We start from the raw sequence: 25,571 nt of genomic DNA, 5'->3' as shown, positions 1-25,571 counted from the left end.
CACTGGCTCTGCACCCCTTTACCTAAATTCATTACTTCAGAATTATGTGCCCTCTAGAAGCTTGCGTCCTGCAAGGGAACGGCGTATTATTGTTCATCCCAAAGAAGCACAAAATCCCTTTTATGGACTTTTAAATGAACTGTTCCCTCCTGGTGGAATGACCTGCCCAACAAAAAAGACCTCTAACACTAGCTTGCTCTATTCTTTTTCTATTCTATCTGTTTTCTTTTTATTTATTATATTATTTAAAAAACCCTTGCTACTTATACTGCTTTAAGCTAACTGAGACTTGTTATAGCACTTGCATATCATTGCTCTTTTGTTGATTTTGATTGCTTCCATTGTCCTCATTTGTAAGTCGCTTTTGATAAAAGTGTCTGTTAAATGACTAAATCTAAATCTAATATCCTAATGATTTTTGGCATAAAAGAAAAATCGGTACTTTTGACCCATACAATGTATTGTTGGCTATTGCTACAAATATACCCGTGCTACTTATGACTGCATTTGTGATCCAGGGTCACATATGGTCATCTAAAATATGGTAATGCAGAATAAGGCATTAATATGGCTTTATAAGTACTAATAATCAGCCAATATGCCAGAAATATGCATGCTAATAAGCAACTATGTAGTAGTTATATAATTTGGCTGTCTGCTGTTTAAAACAGCATTTGTATTTTGAGCATTATAATGTTGTGCAGGTAGGGTTTGCGACAGAATCTTAGTCTTAAAATAGTCAATTTCTCAATAAGTTGTGTGCATAATGTTTATTAATCTTATGATTCCACTGCTGTCTTCCACTAGTACAAGGTTTTGTACTTGCATTCAGTGTACTTCTAACCTCATGAGTGAAACCTCACAAAAGACTTTCTACTTTGTATGTGGTTCTATGTGCTGTGAGTTCACTGGCAGGCTGTTAAAGCAATATATGACACATTCTTGCACTTGCCTCGAGGCAATTAAAAAATGTACACAAACATGAAGAAGCAATTGAAAGTGGAAATTTTAATTAAATCCCATGTTTATAAGACCGACGCCTGTGGCTGGTTACTGACAGTTCACATAGCGGGGAACATTTCTTTTCTGAGTGAAAACTAGGATATGGCTTTTTTTTTTCATTTCACCTTCCATCTTCATTATGATGAGGCCAATGTGCAAGATGTCATGGTGGAGTTCAAAAGAGGAATGTAATTACCGTGACATTCAAGCTAATGGAGTAGCCAGGCGGCACCGAGTCTGCCTCCATCATCACCCCCACCCACACTCAACGATCTGATCTGAGAACAGCTCTTATTCTGACACTGCTGTACGCTTGTGCTCCACTACACTGCCACAGCCATTTCAACAGCTTTAGCAGCAGAAAAGAACTGCAGTATGAAATCTACCAATTCATAGCTTAGTCAATGATACATAATCAAACTGAGATCTACAGTGGTGGCCAAAATGATTAGAACACTAGTATTTTCAGCAGTTAAAAAATGGTTTTGGTAAAAAAATGGCCATAAAATGGTAAAAAATGGACAAAAATCTCACTGGATTATTACAATTAATGGCAAAATGAATGTTTGGAAATGTAAACTGATATTTCCTACTGACACACTACAGCAAACAATACATATAACTGACTTAAAACCATTTTTAAGCTGGTGAAAATACTAGTGTTCTAATCATTTTGGCCACCACTGTGTATGAGCAGATTTACAGTTGAACTGATTTTGTCTAAAATGTACGCTAAATGAGCTGTTGTATAAAAGCAGTATCAGACTCGTAATTGTGCTGTTACTCTGAATATCAGCACGGCTGTAATTACCTGTGGCCTTCAGATGAATCACAACCGCACTGAATTATGATTGCTTGGATTCCGGTTATTGCTTTATTCCAGTTATTATGATTAAAGGGGTCCTATTAAGCTTTTTCACTTTTTGAACTTTAGTTAATGTGTAATGTTGCTGTTTGAGATGAAAAAATCTGCAAGTTTACAAAGCTCAAAGTCCACTTTAAAAGGAGATAGGCTTTCTCTTTAACAGAAAACACTTTTCAATAACTACAACGAATGACTTCCACCCCGGTTCAAAAACCCCTGTTTTTGTGCTTGCAAAGGTTCTGCACGATCCTCTTGTTCGCAAACATTCTCAGGGTCTGAATCGGCCGAAACGGACACCATTGTTAATATTTACAGCTGAGCAGATGAAACTCGCGGTTATGGTAAGGTGCGTGTCATTTCCGGAACATGCACTAAGCGGTTCGCCAATCACAGCGCACTGGGCCAGCTAACCAATCAGAGCACATTTAGTAATTCAATAATGTAAAATAAGTGAAAAATAATGTGTGTTTAAAACTATCAAGGATGAAAACCTATTCTAGTACACCAAAGGGCATAATAGGACCCCTTCAATAAATGTAACTTTTTTTTTTTTTAAAATCATATAGCTGTTACAGACATGTTGCATAGCATGTTCATGAATTTGGGGGCGGAGCTAATAAGATAGGGGTGTGATCCTTTTGGGTAGGGGCGTGTTTGTTTTGGTGATTTGGTGATTAAAATTTCTTAGAAATTGCTTACTGCACCTTATATTGATGATAGCTGATGCGGCCATTAGCACTGCTCAGCGTTTACTATAAGATGCACTACAAAAAATATTTGTAATTTGTACTGTAAAATACTGTAAATATACTACAGTAAAACTGTAAATTACCATACCATATATATATATTGAAGAAAATGTAAATGGTTTTAACATCGAGTTACTGTATGCAATTTTATTGTAAATTTATATTTCTTGTAAGTAAACATTACTATAAATTACAGTGAAAACAAGTAAAAGGACTTTCCCAGAGTTCCATGCGAAACATCTGATATAATTCTATTTTATTTGAATTGTTTTATTTCTTCTCATATTTGTTATCAGTAATGTACATTAGGGTGCTTTGTGTTATAATATCTGTTATTTAGTTCATGTATTGCATTATTTTAGTGTCATAAGTGTTTTCCTGATGGTGTTTTGTGTTTATGACTCTTTGCATCGTCTATATGGACAATGTTTTATTTACAGACTACTTACCCTGAACTCTGCTTCACTATGTGGCTTTCTGTTGTGCCCGCTGTATTATCATAGTGGTTATCTGTACATTTAAAGGTAAAAAGCAGATTTTGGTAGTTGAAGTAGATGGGTATATGTATCACTTAATGATAGTTAAAATATACAGGCATCATCTGAAACTTTTACAGGGGATTTCTTGCAATCACAACTTTGTTTTTTACAATAGATGTAATGGTATATTGTTTTACAATGTGAGATATAAGCTTTAAAATACTTGAGAGAATACACAAGCCATGTATTATTGTATATATGTAATTATTGGCTACAGGTTTTATCTGTATCCCATAACTAGCAGTACACTTTTCGGCTGATGCAGAAAGTGCTGATGTGCATTTCTGAACGTCTCCCAAAGCGGCCGTTACACCGGAGGAACCGAACACTCATTCTCATTCTCCCACACATCAGAAGAGAGGCTGCTGCCTGTTTTATAGAACATTACTTACTTCTTCATTTTTAAATAACAAAATGTGTGTGTGTGTTCAAAACTAACACATGTTGTGGAGTTGCGTTCAGATTTGCAGTGAGATTACACTGTACAATAAGGTCCAACATTAGCATTAGTTAATGCATTAACTGCCATTAAGTGACAATGGCAATTATCTAATAAAAATAGAACTGTTCATTGTTAGTTTGTGTCAGCTCAGTTCCATGATTGTGCATAATATAAACAGGTGAAATGTTTGATTGTAATAAATTATTAGTAAATGTTGAAGTTATATGAACTAAAATTCTTTAGGGGTAGTTTTTTAAATTCTTTAGAAATGAGTTCATGTTAACTAATGTAATTAAGTAATGTTAACCAGTGGAACCTTATTGTAAAGTGTTACAGATTTTCTTTGGCCATTTCATTATTTCCAAATTTGTAAAGTACTGAACAGGGTATGTTTGTAACAACATTCATTCATTCATTCATCTATTCCAATCTTAAAGATGAGTGTTTGAAATAATAAAGCGTTATGAGTGATCTGGCCTCCAGAGGCAGTATACACTACTGAAAGAACAGAGCCACACACCCCTGTGCTGCTCATGTGGCATGTGCTGCTGGAAGACAATCCACAGATGCATTAGAAACAAACTATACACATTCCCATCATATACATTAACTGTCAAATAATGTGATCAGGTCGATACGGTTGATGGTGTGATAACGTCTAAATGCATCTCTAAAGGCTCAGCATCTTTGTTTTCTTTTGGTCGCCGTGCACTCGGTGTGCTTCAGATTACAAATGAGCCGAAGCGGCTGTGTCTGTGTCTTTTAAAGCTGTTTTGTGTGCATGCATGCTTATGTGAGATTCTATGTGTGTGTTTCCTGTCGGCCAGCGTCTGAGAGTCGAGTGCTCACATGTGCGGCGGTGTGGAGGATGCCCCCGGAATGGGAATCAGGCAGCCACGAGTCCCCCGATGATTCATCAAACAACCCGCAGACCTTGGAGCTCCTCTGTCACCTTGACAACACGACCCACGGCAGCGTGGCCTGGTACGCCACACGCTATCGATTTAACCCTGCAGCTTCCCCGTTCTCTCTCCCTCTTTCCTAGCTTTGCTTTCCTTCTCGTCGTGGCTTTTATTTCCCTTTTTCTCGCTCCATCTCGCTTAGTCTCCGTCTCTTGCAGCATTTTGGCTCTGCCTCCCTTCAATCTATTGTTCAGTTCTTTTCTAGAGGTTACAGAAATCTATTTGCTCTGTATTTCATGCACCCATCTGTTTGGTTTTATTTTCAACCACATTTTGCACATTTCTTTTGTCTCAGTCACATGCTTTATTTCATGCACCATAATTCACAACACAGAATAGAAAAAAAAATCCTGAAGTTTTGAAGCTTTTGCCAAATGGCCATCATACTCACATCCATCAGATGAGGGAGTTGCACATACTAATGGAATTTCACTTTAGCTAAATGAAAATATTCAATAAATGCAGATCTCCTCCTCACTGTATTGAACGATAAAAGGCCAAGTTAAAGCTTAAAAGAATAGTTAATGCCAAAATTAAATTTTTGTCTATGTCATGTTGCCCCAAAACCCAGCTGCTCTTTTCTATACCACCAAAACAAAGAGACGGTTTTTGCAAAATTCACACATTGCATGTCTCAATCACTCACAATCGATGCCCTTTGGGGGTCATTGAAGTCAAACTTGGTGCAACATGTTGCAAGTTTGAATATGGATAAACACAAATGAGTCTTGACTGTCGTCAGAAATAGGTTGATTGAAGATGTTCCCCAATAACCCCTCGTTTCCCCCATCATTCATCCATCTGCCAGGGGATAGTGGATACCGCACTGGGGCCATCAACAGCAGATGCCAGATTGATTAAACTGCAATGTTTGCACTATAACATAGGAACCTTATAAACATGCAGTGTTTGATAAACAATAGCCTGATGATGGATCAGTACGCCCGAATTACAATAAACCCTGAGTAACCCACATGCAGCTGTTCTAAAGTGAGACTGAAATAATAATGGGACATTTCTTAGCCAAGGCATCATGTGCATGAACAACATGGGATCTTGGAGCATGTGTGTCTTCCCCTGAAGAGGATAAAAAGGCTGTAAGAATGTAATTGCTTTTTTGTTGAGAGAAAAATAAGCAGCTCTAAGAAATAGATGGTCACTGACTGACAGTGAAGCTTAATCAGATACTGTGTTTTTAAAATCACTTTACAAACTGAAGTTATTTGTGATTTCTACCATTTGTTTTCCTGTATGTGTCTTCCCTTGGCATAGTAGTGTGTTTGAGTACTGGAGTAGAGATTGCAAGTCAACAATATTTACAGTACACAAAGATTCAAGTGTAAATTTTATTGGCACGCTAGCTAAAGCAGACATGAATAATAAATAAACAGAGAATAGTTTTTGGTTTCAGCAGATCAGGTGGAGGTTGGCAGCCCATTCAACCATGGACGAACAAAGAAGGGTGAAGGTACTAGAAAACGACTTTGTACCTCACAGTGAAGGAACCACCAGGCACCACACTGACCGTAAATAGTGTGAGGGAACATGCACTTGAGTGTAATTGAGTAGGGTGGTGTATTTCCAGTGTCAGTCCTGAAAGTCAAAGTTGGTACAGCTGTAGGTAACCAGTGGAGTGAGACCAAGACGACTGTGTGGGGGTCATTGTTGCCTGATTAAAGACTGTATGCACTGGCATTTTCAGTGTCACCTGCAGATATTTAATCATGTTAGCCAAAAGGCTGAACAATAGCCTAGTCCAGTAGTCCATTCTTCTTGCTGTCCTAGAGTTGTGGGACCCAGTTGTATAGTGCTGTTGTATTGACTGACGGGTTTGCTGGGATTAGAAGGAGCTTTTTGAGCTTAAACAAAAAACTGACACTCCTTCATCCATGCTGAAAGGTCTAAAAGGCAAGCAGAGATATGAGCTAAGAAGGTGGGATCATCAGGTTGGAACGACAGATAGAGCTGCATATCAGTGACAGGAGAAGCCATGTGCCTTTATGATTGTGTCCAGTGTGCGTATCAAAGAGAATTAGTGATTAACTGGTGTGACTCAGACACCCCTCCTCTCCAGGAGACCTTGTAGGGTATGCCTGTGATGTAAGACTGAAGTGAAAGCGGCAAACGGCATTATAGAGATACCGTATCTTGCAGATGTTACGGGGCTGGATGTAAGGGATCGTCTCTATGTTATAGGACATCTAAAATGAAGAAATGATGGTCACCACCTCAGTAAAAAAAACCTTGACCAAATCATTAGTAGTCAGAAGGCATAATGGGACGAGAAAGGAGAACAATGTAAACAATTTGTGGATGTCTGAAGTGTTGCTGATCTTGATTTTGGCCACAGAAGCACCGCAGAAGGGAGATACTGGGTCAGATTGGCTGGGTTATTTGACTTGTGCCATTATCTCTCTGTAGCACTGATATTGGTCCAATGATCACAAAAAGTATCAGTGAGATGCTGGAGGGTGTCTCACATATGTGGATGTGTAGAATCATTTAGCAAGGAAAAGGAAAAGTGAGGGAAAGGATGCAGACATGACAAAGAAGAAGCATGTAGGGGAGAAAGCACACAGGTTACAGCAAAAGAAACCTGAGAAACTAGATGTTTGCCTCCTTTGTGTGCACCTGGGATGTGCCTTAATTCTTGCAAGGTCGAACAAGGTGGGGGACAGAAAAAAGTCGGTTGGGAGGGCTGAAGGAATTGCAGATCCACCACTCAATTCAAGCCATAACATCTGGTTTTGATTGACTGGTGAGGAGAGGGGTAAAGACAGCTCAGTTTACAGCCAACTGACAATTTCAATGTCTACATTCTTCAGTAAGTCAGCCTACAAAAGTCTTACACAAGTCGCATACCAGACGAGGACAACTCATTACACATTAAACATAAAAGTATTACACATTAGACACGTCACACTGTACCTGAGCGCTCAAGCTCAAGGCAGTACTTATAGATGTTTCTACACATTAAACTGAATAAGAGAAAGTTTTTCAACATTTAAAAACATTATGTAAGGTTGAGTATGAGTTTTAATTTAGGTATTGTCTCGGTGATTAATCTGGATGTTATTAATGAGTTGGCTGAGATTGACTTCCAAGTGCCGCAGAGGTAGGAATTATGTTACTACACCATCTCCATGATTCTTTTTGCCTTAGCAATACATTTATGCTGGTCAAGTATGTTCCCCCAATCTAAAACTGGCATGCAACCATCAACAGTCTAGGTCTTTATGACTTACAGTAACATTTATATGTTCTGAATGGATTCTTGCGTGTGATTGGGGTCTGATAAAGTGTTTAGTCTTCTGGTATCATCTGTTTAAGATGAATGACACTTCTGACTTCTCACAGATCAGCGACAGATGCAATTCACACATTCCTGTTTCCAAATGTAAGTTGTTGTTGTACACGTTGGTCAAATAGACAAGATTCTGACCATGTGAGACTAACATGCATCGTAGGGAATTTTCATGCCTTGCACAAAACTTCTGTTTTGTCTCTCTAGTGAGTATGTGGCTGTTTTGAAAACATTCCAATTTAGGCTTCCCTGAAGAGAATAGACGAGATATCAATGAAAAATGTACCAAAAAACTTGTTGTCACCTATGTTTTGTTATTTCTTTTGCCCCTCACAGAAAATAATTGGTTCATTTTGAAAGCTAGCGGACGCCTCTTAATCAATGCCCACTGAGCACTTTATGGCCAATGGAGCATTTGTGAGAATTTGTGCCTGGGACGTGCTGAGCGTGTAGCGAAGGCAGCGTGAGACAGGCTAATGGCTGTGTGATGGGTTATCAGAGCCACTGCTGCTAGATCAATTGGAAGAAGAAACGAAAGCAAACTGTGTTATATAGGTCAGTCAATACTTTCAGTAATGATGGAGTAATCTCTGTGATGTTTAGGGGCCAGTCGATGCTCACACACCTTTATATTGTGGACATTTGCTACACATGGGTTGCCTCCTGACATCTCTCCTCCTACCTTGCCTTCTTCCCTCAGATCAAACTTGAGCCATTTACCAAAACATCAAATATACACTTCTTCCTGGTTGGTTTTATATATACTGCAGATTAACTAAAAATAGTGGCATTATGTTAATTGTCCAGTGACTAAATATTTAGCTAAAACATGTTGCTTATTGTTTAAAAAAAAAAAATCTTTAGTTGTATTTATCCTAAATGTATATCTTCAGGTTTGATGAAGTCACACTAAATTGCACTAAAATAAATTGCACGTTTCAATAGTTTTAATAGATTTAGATGTTGTTGTTTTTTTTTTGATGGTAGATTATATCTTGCTAGCTACTTTTACACAACTTATGCTTGATCTTGTGTAGCTTGACAAACTACAGTTTGAAGCGGCTTCCCCAGTATGTATTTATTTAGTGTCCATGGACATTTTTTAATTAACGTCAATATTTTAATGACATTACTAAATAAAATATTTTATAATACTTTTAGGAATTTGTTACAGCAATTTCTACAGTACAAATATTCCATTTAGTCTCTAAGTTAATATGAGATCATAAAAAGCTGCATGCATATTAATTATAAGTAGTATGAGTATGAGTAATTATGAGTAAATGGGGTGAAAAAAGTTCCACAGAAGATTGTTTCCCAAAAGTTGACATGCAAATTAAATGTAGTGTCGCCTACTCTATGGGTAAAATAAGGTAAAATTCCCCCTACCTTTGTTTTCTCTTGACTATAGATTAATCTAAACAACTAAACTTTTATCTCAGTACATTTACTGAATGGTTATGCTCTTATTAAGTTTTGATTATGCAAAATTATGCTCGTTTTAATTTTGAAGTAAAAAAAAAAAAATTGAACTTTTGAGGTCTGATGAAATTATTATTTAATAATGGATTAGAATTACATTAATTTAAAATATCTCCATTATTCATCATAACCTAGGGAGCAATGGAGTCGAGTCATTTAATCGTATTTGATGGTCTGTTTTGACATCCCTTCAGTTAAAATAAAAGCCTGCATATTATTCATTAAATGATTATACTGTAATTAATTAATAAATCTAAACTAGATTGTCAAACTCCATACATTTACACTGAATATGTGATTTAGTATTTTACACTAATGATACCTTATTTAAAAAATAAATGATTAATGATGTTATCAGGGAAAATAAATTGGGCAAGATGTCCCCACCTCATAAATGCATCAATTTTGTGCAAGAACATCGAAATTGTTGACTAAAAGCTGTCTTTTGAAGTTAAAAAAAAAAAAAAAAAATTATGATAGATTCACCTGACTGCAGTGTGGTTAAATTTGGATGATTATTGCACTGCTTTTGGACGACATGCGCTCATATAGAAAAGTTTTCTCTCACACAGGTGTTTTCTGTTGATAGCTAATGAATAGTAGATGTGTGGACTGCAGTGTGGTTAATTGCTGTACACCTCATAACTATATCAACATTCTTCATACATATGCAAAGAGCATAATTCGAACATCATATTAAATACTAACGTTCACTGAATAAATGCACATGACTGTATTTGTCAGCGTCTTCTCTCATGTCTCCTGCAGTGTATTGTGGGAGCCCATGGGTGATGGGAAGCGTGTGATATCTCTGGCTGAAAACCACGTGCTGCTCTGGGACCTTCAGGAGAGCTCCACCAAGGCCACGGTGAGGTTCATTATTTTCATAATTGCAGTGTTTCACTGCTCTTCTCTCAGTACTGGAGCCACCAGCATGGCATATCAACGATACAAGGCACAACTTTCAGTTTCCTAACAGTGACATTCACTTTCAGTTCCCATTAGATATTACTGAGTCAATCCAATGAGTATAGATGTACGACTTGGTAGTCAATGTGGTTAGAATTTGTATTAAAGGGGTCATATGATGCTGCTAAAAAGAAGTGTTTAAACGAGGCGTTTTAGGAGGGCGTGGACAAGTCTTAACTTTTATAAAGAATATCTCTTTGGTTTTGAGACTTTAGTCTTTGCAACTTTACAGATCTTCTTTATGCACCAAGAGCTTGTAACACTCCAAAGAGAAAGGAAAACTTGAAATCGCATCATATGACCCCTTTAAGGAAAAAAAATAGTTCCCATATATACTTTCAAATCTCTATGAACTTCTTTCTTTAATGGAGTGCAAAAATATACTTTGATAAATGTCCATGCTTTTCTTTTCAGAAAATGAAAGCACATAGTGAGCTCTGGAAATGACTAAAAAAAGCAAAAATCTCAAGACTCAAGCAAAAATTTTAAATCCCCTGATACATTTTTGTATTTTAGAATGTCTGGAGGGAAAAAATGATATAACGTTAGCTTTAAAACCATTTATGTCAGTGAGAAAATGTAAACACATTAGCCATAAAAAAATTCATAAAAAAAAAAGAGAAAGAATAGCATTTGGGTTTGGAATGAGACATCTTTTGAATGAGGGTTTCTTGTCAAAAGGAGAAAATTAAAGGAATAAATATAAATAATGATTGAAAAAGTGAATTTAATGAAATGAGGCTATGAGGAAAGTGTTCATTAAATGCAATATGCAAACATTCAATCTTAATCTTATGCCGAAAATGTGTTGAAAATGGCTCCAGTTGAATTGTTTGTATCCCTGTATATTTCTGTTGGTCGTTTAACATTTTTATCATGTATTTGTCAAATATTAAATGTTTAGTTACTTATATCTCACTTTTTTTTACCATTAAAACTGAAGCTTCGTGCTGGAGTTCACGCTCGGCTTCTGTAAAAAATAACAGTAATAACCATCTTCTTTGACTTGATTGGCCATCTCAGTCGTTTTGACCTTGACCAGTGCTGTGTTGGTTATCTTGGCATTGTAAAATATCTTGAAAGCACCAATGTACAGTTATTATTAAGCAGTTATTATAAAATTTGTATTATACATCTAAGAAAAAAACACTGGGGCCCGTGGGTATGGTCATGATCATGCACTTTGCATGTCATTTGAAGCCATGCAACAGCTTTCTGTGTTCCTCTATTGTAATGGCTTTGGGTAAATGCATTTGCTAAAAGTACTGTATGTAAATTAATGCTAAATGTAAAACGTGAATGTAAATTTCACAATTGCATGTATTACTTGCCGAAAACCTTCCCATCTGCCGTAGCTTTCAAATCTCATTCACACTTCCACAAATGTGGCGCTTCACAATTGGGGATGAAACACATGAGATGCAATTTCATTTGGTGTCAAATTTGGTGACATGTCTTCATTCACCCAAACTTGAATGTGCAATAAGCAAACGCAAAAAATATTTAAGATGTTAATGATGTGAAAAATACACAAAAAATTAAGCATGTTGGAATGTTTTTGTCAAAACCTGGAGCAAAACCTTTTCTGAAGCATAAACGTGTTTTACTGAGTTATCCAATTCCTGGGTCACAATAAAAATCTGTTTTATTTTTTTCTTAAATCCCATTTTATTTTTCCAAAATTCCATGTTTTCTGTTTGAATTTTTCTGGATTCTAGATTTTAATTCAGTTTTAAGTAACTCATAAAACTTTAACAAAATGTTAACAACTTTATTAACATTTTAACAATAATATAAAATAGTATAATATATAATGGTTTTGATGGTTTAAATCAGGTTTAATTAGTCATAAAACTTTACAAACTGTACTTTATTTTAACAATATAATATAATATAATATAATAAAGTGTTTTATTTATTCAGAAATGTTGTATTTTCTGTCGTAATTTTTCTGTATTCTGTGTTTTATAATTTAATACAAAAATATTACCAAAAACGATGGTGATCAAATCAATGCATAAAACTTAAAAAAAAAAATATATATATATATTTAAAAATGTAATCATATCAAATTTGAACAATTCCTTTCATATTTTGTTTTCTTTCTGGCAAATAATCCGCTGCAGGTTTACTGTTTAAATTAAAACATGGATGAAAAATTGTGTGATATTTCTTAAAAAAGAATGTTTTATTTTATTTTTGCGTGTGACCTTTGAGTTTCTGTGTGCATCTGATGATGGTTTTCTCAAATGAAATGTTGAAATGCTGGTGAAGTGACTGTCAGAGCAGCTCTGGAGATGAAGTTCATTCTTTTTGTATTTTAATATTCACAGAAACCAGTACATATCATGATTTGATCAAATGTACAGCCCTACTTTTGATTTATCCTTCCAAAATCTGACAAATTCTGCGACAATCCACGTTACACTGTGAATTCCATTTTTATGACTGGATTCCCTGATTCCGTCCTCATTTTCTGCATCCTTAATGCCTAATATTTGTAGTGAGGAGAAACTTCCCCGGTTCCCTGGAAACAGCTTTGCGCATAATGTTCAATAATAATCAGCTGCAGTCGTTACTAATGAATGCCTCCCAGACCGGCTCTCACAGACTGCGGTGTCACAGGCCTTTGCGAACATAACCTTGACTCGACATTTGACGAAGCATCACTTGCGAAAACACTCTTGCTCTCAGTGGAGGCTGGAGAAGAGGCCCGTGGTTGACATCACACTGAGCCGCTCCATGAGGTCCCGCTATTGTCAGCTTTGCATGCAAAGCGAGGGGAGGTTATGGAGTGGCAAGGCCTGCTGAGTGCAGCGCCCATTAAAAACACCAGAGAGAGGGAAACGAGGGGGAGGCAGAAAGAGACCGAGAGGATGTTCGGAAAGCTCACGGCACAGCTAGATTCCAGCGGTGTCGTGAAGAATGCTAATCTGCCTCATGCAAATCTCCCCTCATACCGCCCCCATCCTCACAAAACACACACTCGTCAGCCTCCCCTATCCGCTCATCCCTCTGTTCTTCAGAACAGCTCAGGTTGATGTGTTTATCACCACGCTGCGTCTGCCAGTGTTTTATTCGGATATCGCTGAATCCCACAAACAGAAACGGAGGCGAGAAGCGTCTGCATGTATCTGGGGCGTTTTCTCCAAAGACACAAACGTCCTCAAACAAACTGGCTGAGAAAATAATCAACAGCACACTCTTAAACATAATGGTTCTTTATTGGCGTTGATGGTTTCGTGAAGAACCTTTAATATCATGAAACCTTTCTATTGCACAGAAGGTTCTTTATAGTAAAAAAAGGCTCTTCAGATTATTAAAATATTTAGCATAGTTAGGAAAGTTTTAAGAACTTTTCACTTAACATGTTTTTTCTATGGCATTCGCTGCGAAAACCCCTTATTGGAATCTTTTAAGAAAAAATGATATTTTTAAGAAAATACATATAGCAAAATATGAGATCAAATAGTGGTTCTTAATACGGTGACCGTTTGTTTATTGCTGTGTTGCAGGACAGTATTTATTAGTACATTTATTACTACTAGACTATGTAAATATTGATGATGATTGGATTATAACATGATTTAAATGGTCAAGAAGCTTTGTTAATTGTGACCGGCTGTGTGGCTGGCACTGTTTGCCCAGATTGGACTGATAGAATACAATGTAGTTTTCTCTATGGGATGCTACTGTAAATATAATGAACTAGGCTAGTAGGTAAAAATCACATTCTATAGAGCTTAGAGAAACAAGCGCGCAGCAATATGTGGAATTTTGTCTTTGAACTTCTATGTTTGCGGTTGCTCTATAGCATCACTGTTGAAGAGTAATAAGCTGCTGAAGTGGATTTACTTATTGTAAAAGGTATCATGTGCATTGTAATGTTCGAAGCGGATGTCATGACAAATGTCAGTAGACCGGGAAGATTTTCAAATGAGCAGTGCATTCATGAATTCATATGACCTTACCTTCACGCTGTGGAAATAACAAATGGAAGACAATGAGCGCAGTGCTGAAAAGGGGCGGAGCTACGTAAAGTCTATACTCAAATAAGTTTCCTAAGTAGCAGCTAGTTTATGTTTCTTTATTAGACTATACAAACATTAAATGCATTTTCCTGCTCTACTTAAAACATGACGGCTGCAAAAATGGAGTTTTAAATGGCAATCACGGTTTTTGTTATTTTATCTCTTATTGTGGTGTTGTAATTTCAGGGAAGAAAAAAAATAATACAGACATAATTGAAATGCGGGACACTGCTCTCGTCTTGCAGGAGAAAGCTCTAAATTTCAGGAATATCCCAAAAAATTAGGGACAGCTGCTAAACCCAAACTGATGCTGTTGTGCTGACTAACTCTTTACGTCTCTTAACATTTGCACACTTAAGCTCTTAAAGCTTCTGTATGTTGTCAATAGGGCAGCATCCTAACCTGATAAGTGACTGATTTGGGACAGTCTACATAGGCAGCAGTCCTCATGTGAAACACACTAGAGACTTCTATTAGAGATTAATTACTGCAAAAAAAAAAAAAAATAATAATTGTATTTGTCTTGTTTTTCAGTACAGACCCCTAAACATTCTTAAATCAAGATATTAAGATATTAGGCCTTATGATTGTTAGGGTTATGTTTAGTTTTGTTCTGTTTTCATTGTGTTTTCAGTTTATCTGTTCCCCTGTGACCTAGTTTTACTTTGGCCCCTAACTGTCATTTCGTTCACCTGTGTTTCATTAATTAACTCATTAGTTCTTTAATTTGCTCCCCTACAAATACTCTCAGTTTTCCCTTAGCCAGAGTCCGTTCTCGTTTATGTAATGTTGGTGTACTTGCTTGTCTCCTGGATTTGTTTATTAAATTACCTTTTGTTTATCTCCGTCATCCTAGTGTGTGTGTCCCACACCAACCTGTAACAATGATATTAGGCCTTTTAATTAAAAATGTATCAGAATTAAATGAGTTTATGCTCAACAAAAAATATCTGCCATCTGTAGAGCAAGAAAAATAAACTAAAGGGAAAACTAGTTTTTTTACGCTGTTGGTAGATAGATTTTTCTTGTTTTAAGCATAAATTCATTTGATTTTGATGTATTTTTCTTAAAGGGATAGTTCACCCAAAAATGCTGTCATTAATTACTCACCCTCATGTTGATTCAAACCCGTAAGTCCTTCGTTCATCTTCAGAACACAAATTAAGATATTTTTGATGCATTCCGAGAGCTCTCTGACCCTCCATAGACAGCAAGGATACTAACACGATCAAAGCTCAGAAACGTAGCAAGGAGATCAGTAAAATAGTCCGTGTGACCTCAGGGGTTCAACCGTAATTGTACGAAGCTAAGAGAATACTTTTTGTATCACATATGTAAACAACATATGCAACGTATGTACGCGGATACGTTGTTTATGTTCAGATCAAAGCGTAACGTAACAACAACGTAAACAGCGTATCCGTGTGGCGCAGCTGACACAGAACAGCATACGTTGTTTACGTATGTGATACTCTCTAAAATGGTGCTATAGGGTGACGCGGAGGAGACGAATTGTTGAATAAAGCCGTTATTATTGTTTTATTTGCGCACAAAAAGTATTGTCGTAGCTTCGTAAAGTTATGGTTGAACCCCTGATGTCACATGGATTACTTTACCGAACGTGCCTCTACCTTGATTATTGTAAAACTTCAACAACGTAGCTATACATGCTATAAATGCTATAAATGAACACTAGAGGCAGTAAAACACAAAGAACTTTTATTCCTTTTTTACACAAATTAATTACGGGTGCAGATTATTGATTTATAAACTTTAATGTAGTTTTTTGCACAATACTATGTTAAGAGCTTTAAACACTTTTGCCATAGTGCATGATTTGTAAACTAATACATTCTGATGTTTGCATCACATAAGCAGCTCCATATGTTTGGCTTTTCTGACATAGTAAACTTGCTCGGTAGTGCACCCGGTACAGCACTGCACTGGTGATGTGAAGTGCTCGGGTACGAGTCCCATGAAACACGAATAATGATAAAAGAGCTTAAAGACTTTCAGAAGCCAGATAAAATTCCATGGTTGCTTCAGCAATTGCATTTTATCTCATGTTTGCTTTTGTTAACATTATCAGTTAGGTTTAGAGTCAGGTTTAGTGTAGGTGCTACAGTATACCACTCACCAGACATTTCATTACCAAAATGCCATGATACGTACAACAACAGACAGAATAAAACATTCCCAGATTCACGTTCATCTGTTTCTGATCGCTATTACCTACACTTACTGGACTTTTCACTTTGAAAGTGTCATGAAACGTGCAAGAAAGCATAGTATCATTTTGCAGAAATGTCACCACAGCCAGGCTTTTTCCAATTTCCAGTACACACACACACACACACATAATGTATATATATATATATATATATATATATATATTTTGTCTCAAGTTTATCATATGCAATAAACGTGGGATATTTTGCTCCTATAAATATAATCAACAATTTTACATCAAAAATTGTACATTTGTCTGTTGTTTTTAATTTATCATTTGCAGTATTTCATGGGATTGGAGTTCATATCCTCATTAAAGCTGTTAAGTACACAGTCTTGTACTTTTGTCTTTTTGTTGCATTTTTTGCTTCAAATCAAGTTGTGAATGACCTCATAGCAGGTTGGTTTGGTTCGTGGCATATAATGCTTTAACAAAGACAAAGTTGTTTTGTTTTTGTTTTTTTGTTTTTTAAATGCCTATAAAATGGCTGATACTTCCAGAACCAAGGTCGCTGAAAAAGTGGTTGAGCACTGTTGCACTTTTGCATATTAAAACTAGTTTGCCTTCTCTGGTATTGTCAAAAACCTCCATAAGACACCAGTGGACCGTCATGTGTCTTTCTCTAAAGATTCTTCTCTGTGGAGACTTGTTGGAGTACTTTTTTACAAGAAAACACTTATTTCAGTCTTTCTACTAGCTCCATTCAATGTGTTACTTGACGTTTCATTGTATTTCTTTGTGACTTTTACTAGCAACTTTTTGGGTGAAAATGGTTTCAAAGTAAATCCTACACTTTACCTACATTCTGAATGATACAGAAAGCCAACAAAGACTTTCCAGGCTGAGAGCACCTTTGCATTGAACTGCCAGTATAAATGGTGCACTGCTCTTCAACGGCGGCACCGTTTCTTGTCGTTAAGAGTATTTGGTCTATTTGGCACTGCTGTGTTCACAAACACTGTGTATTTTGTGGCCGTCAGGGACTGTGAGTAGGCTTGCTGGTGAATATGCAGCCATTGATTGAGATGTATGTGGATCGATTCTCCTCCCACAGATCTCGAGCAGCGCCACTCTGGAGGGCAAAGGGCAGCTGAAGTTCACAGCAGGCAAGTGGAGCCCACATCACAACAGCACACAGCTGGCCACGGCCAATGACACGGCCATCCGAGGCTGGGACCTGCGGAGCATGAGGTAAGACGTGTCGCATGCAGTGTGCATGGCTACTGTACCATGGCACTATGATACATTATTACCACATTTATAAACCTCATATGGCATTTGCACTACAGTTCAAAAATTTGGGGTCACTAAGATTTATTTTTTAAAAGAAGTTAATACTTTTATTCAGCAATAATGCATTACATTATTTAAAAGTGACATTAACGACATTTATAATGCTATAAACGATTTCTGTGAAATAAATGCTGTTCCTTTGAACTTTCTATTCATCAAAGAATCCTGAAAAACAAACTGTATCATGGTTTCCACTAAAATATGAAGCAGCACAACTGTTTTCAACATTAGTGACAACAAATCAGCCTTATAGAATGATTTCTGAAGGATAAATAATAATAAAATGATAACAGTCAGACGAGATGAGAGAGAAGTGAAGACCAGGAGATGTTGATGATTGAGATGCACAGAGTTTGTGTCGAGCTACAGAACGCTAGAGAGGTGAATCCTTACTGAAGTTATTACCGCATTATTATCACATTATTATGGCATAATTGCATGATGTTAAAACAAGAAACCTTTCCCACGTACATTTGACACTACCATGTACACATAAACATGGCGATGACTCTACACTATTATATTCTAAAAAGTTACTCCAAAAAGTACTGTTTCTGTTACTTATTTTTAGCCTCACATGATGAATGTCATAACAAGAGAAATCTGTCATATTTCCATCCGTAATGCAGTTTATATCAAACTATGTATTAAACCTACAAAGTTGAGATAACTTCAATATGATCTTTGTATAACGTTGATGGAGGATCCTCTGGTATAAAGTGCAGTCTGTGATAGATTGAGGTCGTATGATAACTGTTGAGTGAGAATATGCCCTGCAGTTTGATTGCACTGATTTCAGGAGACGTCAGCACATTTATTTACAGCTCAGAGAGGAAGGTGTTAAAGGGAAACGGCTTCATCAAAAGTTTCAGCATAAATGCATTCTCTCTCTCTCTCTCTCTCTCTCTCTCTCTCTCTCTCTCCAAGAATAATGTCAGATATGTCCAAAGGTACATTCATTACTTTGCTCTTGACAGTGATGAACATTTTCTGTCATCTGTATCTATTCCAGATAAAGTTTTTCAGTGGTTATGAGAAACTATATGTATATTTTCTCTATATGTTATTTTCCATTTTAGGTCGAGACCTGTTCATTTAGGGATTGCTTTATGTTGCTTCAACAACCAGTATTGGGTCCACATATAGATTACACATACTAAAATGACTGTGATTCATAATCAAACAGAATCTGTTTGACTGATTTGAATTGTCAGTCAAACTGTATTCATGTATCATTTCTAATAATAAAGCAACGACATTTATATGCCAAAAGAATTTTATATGCCAATATTTTTAGTGAATAAAATAAAATAAAAGTTATAACATGCAATACACCAATTAAAATGTATTTGCACATGTGCTGCTATAGCTAAAAATGTTATGCAATAAAGTTATGAATATACCATGCCAACATAATTAATGGATGCACATTTTTAAATGATTTTATCATTTTAAAAATAACAATTAATACGTTAAAATAAAATTAAATATGCAATACAAATTATTAAAAAAAATAAAAAATAAAGGGTATAACATGGAATAAATTTACCAATTTGATTATAAATTTGAATTTTTTTAGATCTATTTATCTGTACTGCTGTAATATGAATTAAATATTATACATTTTTATCATTTAATTTTAAAAAGTTATTACATGAATTAAATGAAACATGCAATGCAACAATTTTTGATAAAAAAATCAAATAAAAGCTGTAACATGCAATACAACAAAGTAAAATGTATTTGTTGTAATCTGTGCTGCTGTATCAAAAAAATATATAATGTTATGAATATATCATGCCAATGTAATTGATGGATTCTTAATTATGAAAAAATATAATTGAAATAAAAAGTAAATAAAAGTTTTTTAGTGAATTTGTGACTTATATTATTTAAATTGTATTTATTATTATTATTATTATTATTATCATTATTATTCCTTTATCCTCTTTAGGCTGCTTTTGTGTGTGTGTGTGTGTGTACCTGTTTTTCTATTCTGGTGGGGACTTAAACCTGAATACACACAGAATCATGGGGACTCGTGTCACGGGTAAACAAGCTAATAAATCACACAGAATGAAGTTTTTTGAAAATCTAAAAATGCAGAAAGTTTCCTGTAAGGGGTAGGTTTAGGTGTAGGGTTGGTGTAGGGCAATAGAATATATGGTCTGTACAGTATAAAACCCATTACGCCTATATGGAGAGTCCCCACAAGGATAGCTGACCAGACAAGTGTGTGTGTGTGTGTGTGTGTGTGTGTGTGTGTGTGTGTGTGTGTGTGTGAGTATGTGTGACATCCCTTCTATGTTCTAGACCCTGCTAGACTAATATCATGACATCTTTGCTGCAAAAAATGCGAACCACACACGTCAGTGTTTTTACACCGGACGTCTTCGCAGTGTGTCAAACATCCACAGACTGTCTCCTGACCTTTTAACTTTCCTGCTGTCTACCTAATAACCCGTAGCCTTCAGAAAGTGCCATTTCCTGCAGAGCGTTTAAGAGCTGTTTGAAATCCACATGCTTTTAAACTGTCTTCCTCGTAGACGGAGGCAGACGTCAGGCCTCTAGCCCTTTCGTTCAGCCGTCATGTGACTGGCTGTTGCCATGGAAACAGAGGTCCGGCTCCGTGAGCGCTGGCGCAGCCCGATCCGCTCAGCCACGTCCATTTATCAGCCGGCCTTGCCTCGCTGCAATGCGGAACCGCGGCTCAGAATGACTTTTTTCCATGATACATGATACATGCATATGTATCGTAGGAAAGGGATGCAGATTGGAAAGGGATGCCAGGAAAGGGATGCAGATTGGCCCGCGCGTGTCCGCAGGCTTACGGATCAACACAAACTAATCTCTGTCCGATGTTGTGTGGTGGGTGCTCACCCAGGCTTTGCCTGATCGGATCCCAATTTCACATTTACAAGCATGAAGGACTCAGGAGCAGCGCCGCTAACCTCGTTTCTTGCTCCATTTCCTTGGCTGGGTCGGCGCTGGCTGTGGCTCGGGACACGTCCCCTGCTCCAGAGAACGTTCGCAACCCGTCCGTCTGCTAGAGGTCTCCTTTGTCACGTCTGCGTGGTTTGAGAAAGCCAACTAGAGGGCATGCAACAATATCAGCATAGATTCTGATCCATTTGTCAAGAGCAACCTATAAAACCCTTTTTTTTTAAGGGGCATTTAGTGTTTAAGGGATAGTCTAGCTAAAATGAAAATTCTGTCATGATTTACTGAACACAAAAGAAGATATTATGAAGAATGTGTAAACAAGCAGCTGGTCCCCATTGACTTCCATAGTCTGAAAAAAAAATACTATGTAAGTCAATGGGGACCGGAAATTAGTTCCTAAATTTTTCAAAATATCTTCTTTTGTTCTTTGTTTTCATTATGTTGGTACATTTTATAAACTCTGTCACAAGACAATTCATGTCATATATTATGTATTACTCCAAAGGATTTCTTTCTTCATTAAGTCATACTTATGTAAAAAAAATATATATATACAGTATATAAATAAATAATTGGTCACACTTTATATTCAGTGGTCTTAACTACTATGTACTAACATTAAATACCTGCAAGACTATGGATTTACCACATAACTACATGTTGTTCTGGACAATTAACACTTTTACTGCTAATATACTGTATTTGCGGTAGGGTTGGGTTTTAATAGTAAGGCTAGGGTTAGGATTATAAGGGTTTTGCAATACAATTAGGGATGAAGTTAACCGTATAACTACTGTACAAATAAATGCAAATAGTTTAAATGTAATTATGGTGACCCTTTTCGATTAGGGAACACATATTCACTGTGAAGTACTAATAAACTGCCAGTGTGCTAATACTATGCATGCTAATTAATAATGAGTAATAGCAGCTGGTTAACAGTGAATATGTGTTCTGTAGTGTTACCATAAATACAATGGACCAATATGTGCATAATAAATATATTGCATCAAATGGTTAAGTACATAGTATGTAAGGCCACCTAATATAGTGTGACTGAAAGTTTGTTTCTACATGAATTAAATAATGATTTAATTTTTAATGCCATAATTTTAAGTGAGTGTATGAAGAACTAAATCACTATCATTTTTCTGTAAACGCCACTCAATTGGACATTTGAGTGCACAAAACACCCTTTTAGTCACAAAATTCTGAGAAAGATTTCTCCTTATAGACCTCAAGACTTGTGCTGTTCATGAGTCTCTCATTTGGAGTCTGAGTTAAGTCTCAATTGAGTTTGATTGTCGATTAAGTCAATTTTTCGATAAGCTTTTAAACACGATTTTTGTTCCTGATATAAACCTGTGCACCTCAACTCTTGGAGCTTATTTAACAGTCTGATAATCTTAGCCTGTATTTTCAACTTTTGTGTGCAAAATGTATGAGATGGTCAGTGAACAGACTGAGGCTGTGCTGAAAATCATAAGTATAACTGAAAAAATGATAAGATGATGGAATTAAGGCTACAACAACTAATCAAAAGAATCACTAAAAATCAATAATGATGGTCAGCAATAAATTTCATTATGAATTAAAGCTGCAAGTAGTGTTGAAAGGGCTCTTGCACCCGGGTTCACCACCACCCGGTGGCTTTAGGAAAACAGTGAATGGTCAGCAATATGCATTTAAATTGGTAAATATAGGAGGAATACATCAAAGTCATTTATATGTGCCAAACTTCCTGCTGCCAGCTGGTGGCGCTATGACTGTAACTGAATATTGGCATGTAGATGTCTTCAAGCCAGGACTTTGATCAAACATATGAAGTTTGGTGCAGATTGAACATGGTATGTTTGAGTTAGTGTAAAACATGACATATCCTGTTGCCAACAGGTATGATTATACCTGAATATTGGCCTTTAGCTGTCTTCAGGCCAGGACTCTTACCAAACATGTGAAGTCTAGTGCAGATTGGACATTGCATATTTAAGTTAGTGTACAACAAGTAATTTCCTGTAGCCAGCAGATGGCGCTATGATTATAACAGAATATTGGCCTTTATATGTGTTCAGGCCTGGACTCTTATCGAACGTGTGAAGTTTGGGGCAGTTCGGACATTGTATGGCTGAGTTACAACAACTTATATTCTCATGGCGAGACATCGAACTTTGTCACGCCGCCATGGACACGCCCTTTAACGAAAACTTAAGATCTTTGCAATTTAACATCGCAAAGGCCTTTAGAGCAGACTGGCCAAATATAGTGTTGATGTGATTAAATCTCTAGGAGGAGTTCGTTAGAGCATAAAACATGCCACTTCCTGTTTGCAGCAGGTGGCGCTATGACTATAACTGAATATGGGCATGTGTTTAGGACAAGACTGTTATCAAACATGTGAAGTTTAAAGCAGATCGGACATTGTATGCCTGAATTATAACAACTTCCTATTTCATGGCGAAACATCGAAGTTTGTCAGGCCGCCACGGACACCCTTCAGTGAAAACTCAAGATCTGTGCAATTTAACGTCACAAAGGGCTTTAGATTACACTGACCAAATTTGGTGTTGGTCTGTTTAAATCTCTAGGAGGAGTTTGTTTAAATATAACACCTGAAAATGGCAAAAACGACACAAAACTTGTTGAAAAAATTCAAAATAATGGACTTCCTGTTGGGTTTCGGACTTCGTACCGAGAGACTTTTTTGTAGGTATTGGTGTGTTACATGTGTCTTTGTACATGTATGTGAAACATAGCTCGAGGAGCACTTAGTTGAAATTTTATAGGTGGCGCTATTGAGCCATTTTGCCACACCCACTTCTGAAACCCATATCAGATGTAAATTTTCACCACCTCTGGCGTGTGTGCAAAGTTTCATGAGTTTTCGAGCATGTTTAGGCCCTCAAAAATGTGATTCATTTTGGAGAAGAAGAAGAAGAAACAAACAAGCAATTCCAATAGGGTCCTCGCACCACCAGTGCCATTAGTTGGGTCTATGTCGAATTAACGGACCTTCACAAGTAATGAAAATAAAATGTACTTTTATATTAAAATCTTCAATGAATGTCATATAGTTTCATGTGGCCAGATCTCTGTGTCTTTGATAGATTCTTTATATGTTGTATAGGTTAACTTGTATACTATTATCTGTAAATGTGATGAAATCATAATATCATCATCATGAGTATTGTCATTACTGCTTGGCTGAATTTGAAATAGCATTACTCAACTCTTTCTGTCCTATAAACATATAGAAAATGAAAAGTGTTATATTATGCTATTTTGAATTCAGCTCTTATTTCACTGTTGACAGAAAATGAGAAAACAATTTGACAAAAGGTTTGTTGTCGATCAATAAATGAGCTATATTTAATTGAAATCTTACATAGAATAAATAAAATATTTCCTGATTACTGTAATTTGCAATTTATGGAGGGAGAACACTGAGCTAGATATAGAATAACAGCATCATAAAATTATCATGAACTAAGGAAATATATTTTTTAAATCGTTTAAAAAAAAAACAATGGTCCGATTAATCAATTAGCAAAGTAATTGTCAGATTGATCGAGTTGCATCCCTAGAGAGTGTTGAGAAAGCTGTGGAATAACAACATATTTCACTTATAAAATAAGAAAATATATATTTTTTATAATTTGACAACTTAAGATTTTGATGAAATAAATAATTGTCCGATTATTCGATTGAAATAAACAATTGTCTGATTATTCGATTGCCAAAAGAGTAGTTAGTTGCAGCCCTAGATGGCATATTAAATAGTAAAACGAGACTCTCGATGTTAACATGGCTCTCGAGCGGCTGAGTTTGACTTGTCTTGAATGGAGACTTAATTGAAGCTCCATACACTCTCACATGTCAAATATTTCACTTCCTGTTTTAATGAGATTTTTAATTAGCATGTTAATTGTCTAATGAGTGTGTGGCAAGATAGCCGGCTAATGGGAGTAGAAAAATCCAGACGTGATGGTGTAGTAATACATCTGGACTGTGTTTAGTCCATACAGATGAGCCTGAGGTCCCCTAAAGCACACACACACACACACACACACACACACACACACACAAAGAGAGCACCTTTACAAGCAAATCCAGCCTGCAGCCTAGGGAGTCATCACCTTGCGAGAGGACGCCAGCAGCCTGTGCTTTATGGCTTGTCACACTTTTACACGTCGCTTGATGGAGGTTTGACCTTCAGACCCAGACGCTCGGGCTGCTTTTGATTCATGAGAAATGCTCTATACTTATCTCTCGCTTTCCCGCTCTGTCTGTTCCTCTCGTTCTCTTCTGTGCTTCTCTCTCCATCACTCTCTCTCAGTTGTTCGTTTGCTTTCTCGTTTGCGTTGGTCTGAGTGTGTGATGTGATGTTTTTGTTGCTCACAGTCAGATCTACTGCATTGAAAGCGCTCATGGGCAGCTGGTGCGAGACTTGGACTTCAACCCCAACAAGCAGTATTACCTGGCCAGCTGCGGCGACGACTGTAAAGTCAAGTTCTGGGATGTGCGTCACATCAACGAGCCCGTCAAGTGTCTGGAGGAGCACTCTCACTGGTCAGACACAGAAATACACTCCAACACACACCAACACTGCACAAGAAATCTGAAAATGTACACTTACACTACAGGTCAAATACTGAAAGTTGGAATAATAATGTTTTTGAAAGATGTATCTTCTGATTCTTCTTTTTTCATCAAAAACATAGTAAAAACATTAAAAATATTGTGATATATTATTACACTTTAAA

The 25,571-nt window shown here is 36.7% G+C and overlaps 1 protein-coding gene across 1 annotated transcript in view; it reads left to right on the top strand.

The window, feature by feature from the left end:
• eipr1 (EARP complex and GARP complex interacting protein 1) overlaps positions 1-25,571 on the top strand; it is a 40,689-nt gene that overhangs the window by 9,117 nt on the left and 6,001 nt on the right. Inside the window, exons 4-7 of the mRNA XM_016480448.1 lie at positions 4,425-4,581; positions 10,114-10,213; positions 17,630-17,766; positions 25,210-25,377. Of these exons, the coding sequence (XP_016335934.1) occupies positions 4,425-4,581; positions 10,114-10,213; positions 17,630-17,766; positions 25,210-25,377 (562 nt within the window). The remainder of the gene's footprint in view (positions 1-4,424; positions 4,582-10,113; positions 10,214-17,629; positions 17,767-25,209; positions 25,378-25,571) is intronic.

This window comes from Sinocyclocheilus anshuiensis, unplaced genomic scaffold (genome assembly GCF_001515605.1).
Source record: "Sinocyclocheilus anshuiensis isolate Anshui unplaced genomic scaffold, SAMN03320099.WGS_v1.1 scaffold161, whole genome shotgun sequence".
Lineage (NCBI taxonomy): Eukaryota > Metazoa > Chordata > Actinopteri > Cypriniformes > Cyprinidae > Sinocyclocheilus > Sinocyclocheilus anshuiensis.
This window is presented reverse-complemented; position numbering and strand designations above follow the sequence as displayed.